The sequence below is a fragment of the Drosophila ananassae genome, chromosome XL, assembly GCF_017639315.1.
Source record: "Drosophila ananassae strain 14024-0371.13 chromosome XL, ASM1763931v2, whole genome shotgun sequence".
Taxonomy (NCBI): Eukaryota; Metazoa; Arthropoda; class Insecta; order Diptera; family Drosophilidae; genus Drosophila; species Drosophila ananassae.
In genome coordinates, this window is record NC_057931.1 from 5,181,101 (window position 1) to 5,189,575 (window position 8,475).

At 47.3% G+C, this 8,475-nt stretch overlaps 3 protein-coding genes across 3 annotated transcripts; all 3 read right to left on the reverse strand.

Moving 5' to 3' along the window:
• Positions 1 to 618: 618 nt before the first annotated feature.
• On the reverse strand, positions 619 to 2,007 carry LOC6503506 (aspartic proteinase A2). Its single transcript, XM_001964213.4, has one exon. It carries the CDS (start codon positions 1,958 to 1,960, stop codon positions 743 to 745), a length of 1,218 nt encoding a protein of 405 aa, XP_001964249.1. The 5' UTR covers positions 1,961 to 2,007; the 3' UTR covers positions 619 to 742.
• Positions 2,008 to 2,663: 656 nt separating this feature from the next.
• LOC6502498 (lysosomal aspartic protease) lies at positions 2,664 to 4,004 on the reverse strand. Its single transcript, XM_001964214.3, has one exon. The coding sequence runs from the start codon at positions 3,963 to 3,965 to the stop codon at positions 2,748 to 2,750; it is 1,218 nt and encodes a 405-aa protein (XP_001964250.3). The 5' UTR covers positions 3,966 to 4,004; the 3' UTR covers positions 2,664 to 2,747.
• Positions 4,005 to 4,110: 106 nt separating this feature from the next.
• LOC6503505 (pepsin-2B) lies at positions 4,111 to 5,705 on the reverse strand. The gene has a single exon (XM_001964215.4). It carries the CDS (start codon positions 5,541 to 5,543, stop codon positions 4,332 to 4,334), a length of 1,212 nt encoding a protein of 403 aa, XP_001964251.1. The 5' UTR covers positions 5,544 to 5,705; the 3' UTR covers positions 4,111 to 4,331.
• Positions 5,706 to 8,475: the final 2,770 nt, after the last annotated feature.

Genomic DNA, 8,475 nt, shown 5'->3' on the forward strand with positions numbered 1-8,475 from the left:
TTCCTTTAAATCAAAACCCTACAAGAGAACTACTAAAAAAAACCCTTTAGAAATGTATAAGATATTTCTGAAAGTGCATTAGGTCGTGATCTGGATCGGTTACGACCACCGGGCGAGATCGGTGTGGGAGAGCCTGGGCCTAATCCTGGCCAAAGCACAAAAAATAACATCACATAAATAATGCGCCCATTGAGTTCCACTTCATTTCACTGTTCAATTTGAGTTCCAATTTCTTCGATGCTTCGAGTTCTGTTTTTTCTGCCTCCCAGACTCCTCAGACTCAGTGTTTTTTGTGTTTTATTTTTTTCTTCATAATAAATCACGCGACAGGCCAATTAGGTTCGCCCAATTTGCGATCACTGATCCCCCGGAGGAGCTGCAAAAAAAACAAAACCTTCAGGCTTCTTCCCCCTCTTTAAAGCAAACCTTTGGCCAACTCAATTAGGTCAGATGGCTCGGGCCTGATCCCCTGTTTATTTTTGGCTAAATAGACATAGTGCCGGGTTCGAAACAGAGCCAAGTATTATCTAGAATTTTCTTTATCTATGTGATCGATGGCCTCCCGGTGGCAGTGGCGGTTTAAATGATATCGGGGCACACACCAAACATACCAAAGAATTAAAGGGAATTATTTATTAAATAAGACTTTACGGTTTTACATTTCAGGAAAAAAAAAAATAAAAAAAAAATGGGAAGTTATTAGATAGTCGGAGGTATAGTTAGGGGAGTTAGGTTAGTTAGGTTAGTGGAAGAACATCTTATAGACGGCCAGGACCATCAGTAGGCCCAGGACACCCGACTGGCCCAGGGTATTGGCGGCATTCACGGGAGCGAAGCCCAGTCTCTGGTTGCCCACATCGAACTCGGTGTAGTAGCGGCCCAGGAAGACATCGCCCAGGATCCAGAAGTCCTGGCTGGCCGGCTGGATGGCCAGGGCGCAGTAGTATCCCTCCTGGATAATATAGTACTCGGGGGTGATCTGGAAGGACACGCCGTTGATCTTGATGTACATCGTCGGCCACTTGCTGATCTTGCCGCAGGCGAAGACTCCGTCGGAATCGGCGTTGAATATCTTGGCGATCTGGGTGTACTCCGCCTGGGGGGCCACCAGCAGGGAGGTGCCCGTGTCCGCGATGGCAGCGTCTCCCGTACTGATCAGGGTGTTGCCCATCTGGATGGAGTCCGTGTAGAACTGCCAGTAGGCGGGATAGCTGACCGGGACGTAGGTGAGTTTTCCGCGATACAGTTTGGGGTCGGATCCGCCCAGGATCAGCTCACCACCGTAGGTCACGGTGGTTCCATTATTCCTCAGATAGAACGAGAACACCGGCTGCTGCACCACCTTCTGGCTGATCAGATTCTGGAAGAACGGGGTCACGAGGTTGACGGCCAGCATGGGGAAGGCCAGGCCCAGGATGCCATCGAAGCTGGCATTCAAGAAGTTGCTACCCGACTCGGAGGTCACCTCGCCGAAGGTCTGGTTGCGGATCACCAGGCCCGCCACGGACACCACGTCCTGAGACATGAAGCCGGAGACACTGCCCGTGCCGTAGGTGATGTTGAAGATGGAGCCATTGCTCTTGTAGGTGCTGGACTGGTAGCTGGAGTACCGGGTGTGGACCATACAGGAGGAGCTGGTGCACTGGGAGCTGGGGATCCACAGGTTGGAGGAGCCCGTGTCGAACTGCACCTGGAAGTTCTGGCCGGGAGTGCCGATGTTGATGCTTCCGTAATACTGGAAGTTGTCGTAGTTGGAGAGCTGCTCCACTCCGGTCGAATTGGTGGCGACATTCAGGTTGTACTTCTTGGCGATGTAGAACATCTCAGCCTTGGCCGCCGCCCGGGTGCGCTTGAAGTTCGGGGACCTCTGGATAGGGATACGGCAGAGGGATCCATTGACCGACACCACCACTGACAGGAGCAGGGCCAGCAGGCCCAACAGGATGTGCAACTGAGCCATGTTCACGGCGGCAGGTAACTAAAACGACTGACTGGCCGCTTCCCACTCCGATCCGTTCTTATAAGTGAAAAGTACCACTCGGAGTTAAGCCCCCTTATCGGGCCAGATAGCGGGGCAGTCTGGGACAGTAGCGGAGTTACTTAATATCCGAAATTAAGCTAGTGTTACACTCGTTTTATTTATCGCTCGCGCACTCAACTTGTTTCCTTTCCAAAACATTTCACAAGTTCTCTTACTCACCCCCGATAAGTGGCCTTAGCCCACCTATCTGTGATTTCATTATCGGACCTTCGGAATAAACAAAAAAAAAAAGAGGTGCCCTCTGGAGGTGATTCAGTTCCCAAACTTTCGTTAATCCTTTCAAGGAAATGACGAAAGTCAATGTAAACTTATTTCTATCAGCTTGGATACAACAGCTCTATTTCCATACTGCCACCTCCTATCGTGGAGAAACTACACATACGTCATGGGCCCTCAATCAATCAATCATGGAGAATGTAATCGAATGATGACTCTTCTTGATAGATAGTGTAGTGGGAAGTCGATTCATGGGAAGTATGTTAAGATCCATTTAGTTCCCCAGACCTTTAGAACCAAGGGAGTTAGTACTATGAAGTATTTATTTAAGAAACAAGACAGTTTTGCCTTTCATTTGAAATGATTTTATTAATTTATTTAACATATACCAAAAAAAAAACAATAATTTATTCAAATTGATTAGAATCGCACTCATTTAAATGACATTTTGGAGAGAATACATATTTCTTTCAATCAACAATCAGAGAGATTAATCTTCCAGCAGTTTCCAAAGGCTAGAGGCCATAAGCAACAAGACCAATGCACCCATCCCTCCTAGAGAACTGGCCGAGTTCACCGGAGCAAAGCCCAATCTCTGGTTGCCCACATCGAACTCCGTGTAGTAGCGTCCCAGGAAGACATCGCCCAGGATCCAGAACTGCTGGTTGGAGCTCTGAATGGCCAGCGAGCAGTAGAAGTCGTCCTGGATGATGTAGTACTCCGGCGACACCTCGAAGAAGACGCCGTTGATTTTGAAGTTCAGGTTGGGCCACATGTTGATGGTACCACAGGCGAAGAGTCCCTCGGAGTCGACGCCAAACAGACTGGAAATCGTTTCGTATTCGGTCTGGGGAGCCACCAGGAGCGAAGTGCCGGTGTCCGCTATAGCCACATCCCCCATGCTGATCAGAGTGTTGCCCAGAAGGATCGCGTCCGTGTAGAACTGCCAGTACTGGGGGTAGCTAACCGGCACATAGGTGAGCTCTCCGCTATAGAGGGAGGGATCCGAGCCGCCCAGGATGAGTTCTCCGCCGTAGTTCACAATGCTGCCGTTGTCTCGCAAGTAGAAGGAGAAGACAGGCTGTTCCACCTCTCCATTGCTGATGAGGTTCTGGAAGAACGGGGTGACCAAGTCGGCCGCCAGGGAGGGGAAGGCCATGCCCAGTATTCCATCGAAGTAGGCGCTCTGGAAGTTGCTACCACTCTCCGTGGTCACCTCGCCGAAGATCTGATTGGTGGAGGAGAGTCCTGCGACGGTCACCACGTCCTGGGACATGAATCCGGAGACACTGCCCGTGCCGTAGGTGATGTTGAAGGCGGTGCCGTTGCTCTGGTAGGTGCTGGACTGACTGCTGTAGTACTGCATGTGGATGATGCAGGCGAAGCTCTGGCACTGGGAACTGGGCACCCACAGGTTGGAGGAGCCCGTGTCGAACTGGACATTAAAGTACTGAGGGGGAGTCCCGATACTTATGTTTCCGTAGTACTGGTAGTTGTCGTAGTTGGACAACGGCTCCATGGGATATCCATTGGCGACGGCGTCCATGTTGTACTTGTTCTGGATGTAGGCCATTTCCGCCCGGACAGCTGCCCGGGTCCGCTTGAAGTTGGGGGATCTCTGGATGGGGATCCGGCGGAGGGAGCCCGTGGCCAGAACAGCCACCAGGAAGAGTGACAAAATCACGGCCAGAAGGCGACGGTGGGCCATGTTAGCGGCGGCGAGTATCGAAAACAACTGACTGGCCTTCCGCCTCCGGGCCTTCATATAAAATCGGTATGGACTCTGGCAAGAAGTAAGCCCCCAATCTTATCGATAACGATAACGAGGGAGTCGCGTGGGTGCTTCCCGCGAATTTACAAAATCAATTAAAGCTCTTTTGGGTAATTAAATAAAATTAGCGGAGAAATGGGTTAAGGGTATTATAATTTTGTAACCTTGTCCCTTCTAATCATAATTGTTTCTTGGCCACAATATCCCCCACAAACTATAATTATATTTAACATTCCTACTTTATTTATTTAATATTTTATAACAAAAAAAAAATATATTAACAATCATGATTCAGACTCGAACTCAATGGACCCACAGCCTCAATACGATAAAGGCCAATACCATAAGGACTACTCCCACCTGGCTGGGGGCAGTTCCAGAATTCACATTCGCGAAGCCCAGTCTCTGGTTGCCCACATCGAATATCGTGTAGTAGAGGCCCAGGAAGACGTCGCCGAGGATCCAGAACTCCTGGTTGGAGCTCACGATGGCCAGGGTGCAGTAGGTGCCTTCCTGCAGGACATAGTTCTGCGGCGGCACCTTGAAGGACACTCCATTGATCCTGAAGTTCAGCGTCGGCCACGCACTGATCTTGCGGCACCGGAAGTAGCCCTGGGAGTTAACCTTGAAGATTCTTGCGATCTGGGTGTACTGGGCGATGGGAGCCAGCAGGAGGGAAGTGCCGGTGTCCGCGATGGCCGCCGATCCCCGACTGATCAGTGTGTTGCCCATCTGGATAGAGTCCGTGAAGAACTGCCAGTACTCGGGATTACTGACCGGCACGTAGGTGAGCTGGCCGCGATAGAGCGCCGGATCCGAACCGCCCAGGATCAGCTCTCCGCCGTAGCTGGCGGTGGTTCCGTTATTCCGCAGGAGGAACGAGAAGACGGGCTGCTGGACCAGTTTCTGGTGGTACAGATTCTGGAAGAACGGGGTGGCCAGGTTGGCGGCCAGCGAGGGGAAGGCCATGCCCAGGATTCCATCGAAGCTGGCATTGAGGAAGTTGGAACCTGTTTCCGTGGTCACCTCGCCGAAGGTCTGATTCTTGACCGGAAGTCCTGCCACGGTCACCACGTCCTGGGACATGAATCCCGCCACACTGCCCAGCACGTAGGTGATATCGAAGACCGATCCGTTGCTCTGGAAGGTGCTGGACATGTTGCTGTAGTACTGCCTGTGCTGGACGCAGCCTGGGCTCGAGCACTGGGCGCTGGGCACCCACAGATTGGAGGAGCCCGTGTCGAACTGGACGCTGAAGACCTGGCCCGGTGTTCCGATACTGATGTTGCCGTAGTACTGCAGGTTGTCGAGGTTCGATAACTGCTCCATGGGGAAGCCGTTGGCCGTGGAGGTCAAGTTGTACTTGTGATATACGTAGAGCTGCTCCGCCAGAATCGCCTCGCGGGTCCTCTTGAAGTTCGGAGATCTGTGGAGGGGTATCCTGTGGAGGCGGGTGCCCTCGGCCAAGGCCAGCAGGAGGATGAGAAGCCCGGCCAGAAACTGAAAGTGAGCCATGTTCGCGTCGGCACGTATGGAATCCAACTGACTGGCATTCCCCGGTCCTCCGGCGTTCTTATAGACGAGTACTATATACCCCCCAAAAACAAAAACCAAAAAGCGCCAATAAGCCTCCAATCTTATCGATAACACGATAACGTGTGACTGGCGTTGTGATTTCTGTGATTTTTCAAATATCAATCACAGCTCTCCGGGTAGCCTCGATAAAGGCTAAAGGCCTGATCCCGGAAGGAAGAGAGTTTCAATTAATTTTTTAATCACATTTTCACTTATTTATTACACATATTTATTATTAAAATAAATAGTTAACCTCCTAGCACTTCTGATTTAACCTAAAAATGATTATAAAATTTGGAAAATCCATTTAAACTTTTCTTTCCCGCCAACTCACAAGTCATCAAAGCTGTTTTAATTCTTTTGAAGAATTCACTTAAAATTTCCATCTCCCGGATGGTGACACTTTATTTTTTTACAAAAGCCACCATTATCAGAATTTTTTATATGTGTCATACATATCATTTTGTCAATCAATCAAATTATTTAAATTATTTTATCAAAGTCTTAGAGTAGGGTTTCTTTTTGAATGAATTTTAACCCTTTTTTGCTACGGACGTGTGAAGAAAGAATATTTTATTTTGTATATATTTTAAATAAGATTAATAAATAAATAAGATGTACATATATTTTATTCAGGAAATAATTTATTAATTTTTAGGCCTATTTTTAAGGCAAGTATCTGAGTCTTATTGAAATGCAAATAACTTCCTGCCTGTCAGAATTCGTTTTGGAAACCTGGTTTTCAAATGTAAAGGACACCCCTGGAATGACCAATGTCCTGTGTCCACTAGCCTCTGACTAATGGAGTTGTCAGTTCCAGAAGTGTGGGAATATTTATGGGATCGTATCAGTTCTAAACCAAAGCCCAGACCCACCAAGATGCCCCGGACCAAAGAAAACTGAATGAAGGCAACAAAGAGTTATTGTTTTTAATATATGCACAGGACTAGCCGAAAAGGACGAGGGTGCCTCGGTAGGTGGCACTCCAGTACCAGTACAGTACCCACGTGGGTATCCCTGCCAGCCTGTCTGTTCGGTTCGGTCTGGGTGTAGGTGTTGGCCACTTGATCAGCCGTGACCTAATGTTGCACTACACACAATGGGCCATGATGAGGTCGCTTTGTCGACCGTGCGGCAGTGTCAATACGGATTGGTTCCGCTACCATATATAGATTCCTTTTTTCAGTCCATACTGGCACTATGTATGGTAGCTCTGATCGATCCTTTGCGTGGGCGCTCAAGTCAAGCTAATTGAAAATTTATCACCCGCATCGAATCCCGACTCCGATGATGACTATGTGTGCCACGGAGAATGCATTTTTTACACTTCTGGACGATCGCTGAACCATTTGCAAATTGATTTCGTTTTGCCCAAAAATGTCAACCGAACAATGATCACCTCCTCGTTCTTCTCCGTCCTTTGCCTTTATTTCAGTTTTTAGTATTATTTTTTTTCTCCATTCCGAAGGGTCTACCTTACCGGACAGCGGGTCTATCCAATTTCAAAGGAGTTTCACACGCAAATGCCGCCCGGAGAAGCTCCACAAAGTCATTGGCCCGCTGTGAACTGCAGGCTACACTCACCGAAACGAATAGTATTTTGTGGTTTTTAAATGGTTATAAATTCCTTTTTTTTTCAATTTTAAGGAAAAGTATTTTTAGAATTTGGTGGAATTTTTAGGTAGGTTTTTGGGGGGGAACTAGGAACTAAGAGAAATCTAAAAGGAACTACTTGTTAGGAAGATTATTACCATTTCTTTTTGAAAAACAATATTTTAAATTATAATAATACATTTTTAAGATACTTAATGGCCTATATATTTAATAAATAAAGTATAAATTTGACAAATTATATATTAGATCATTTATTTTCCTATATTATATACGTTTTTAAAAGCAACTTATCATAAAACTCTTAAAATTAATATATTTTTAAAATCCTTACTTTATAGCTTATAAAAATAATTTAAAAATTAAAATAAAATTATTTTGAACTGTGCTTTATAATCCTGGAGTGGGTGCAGACTGTTCCTGGAGTCAAAGATATATATCTTGGCCATGCTATATGGCCCTTTGGCCCCGGGGCGCTGCGTTTTAACTTCAATTTCATTTCGAGCTGATCGATTTTTGCACGCAAAGTGTGAGGGAGCTCCTCGCCCCGTCTCTTAACCCCCTTAAGACCCACTGAAGAACCACTGAAGACCCACCAAAAGCCCCACACACCGCCCCCACTAGGACTCTGTACTTAGGCAACGAATTTATTGTTCACTCCGATCAATATTTTATTGTTTTTCTCGCAAAACTTCTGCACCTCCTTTGGTGGTTATGGTGGTGTCTGGTGTGGTTTCTGGTGGTGCGTTATCAGTTCTCTTCTGTAGATCGAAGGTGTACACTGTAGAGCTTCAAAGCGCCGTCGGGTAGAACCCCTACTCCCCTCCTCTCTCACTCTTAACAATATCGGTTTTCGGTTCTTATTCCAGGCCACATGCAAAACAATAATCGATGTTGGGCAATTGGAGACGCAGACTCTGCCGCATTTCATTCCATTTAAAAACGTGTTAAAGAGTGGCATTTCCTTGGCATCAAAGGGGGGGTTGTATTGGAGCTCTGAGATCTTAAGACCATGGCCAGGATCACGCCCACACTGCACCGCCCTGGCTTATTTGATTTTGGATGCATTCATTCCGCGCCCCGCGGCACCACTTCATCCTCTTTGGCCTTTTTTTTAGTGTATGGATTTATGATGTGATTTCGATCATTTGACATAATCTATTTAGCGTCTTCTGCTCGTGCTCTTCCACAGCCAGAAGAATTCTTCTGGCATTGGGGGCATAATTTGTAATGAGATAATTTTATTTGCTTTGCCCAATGA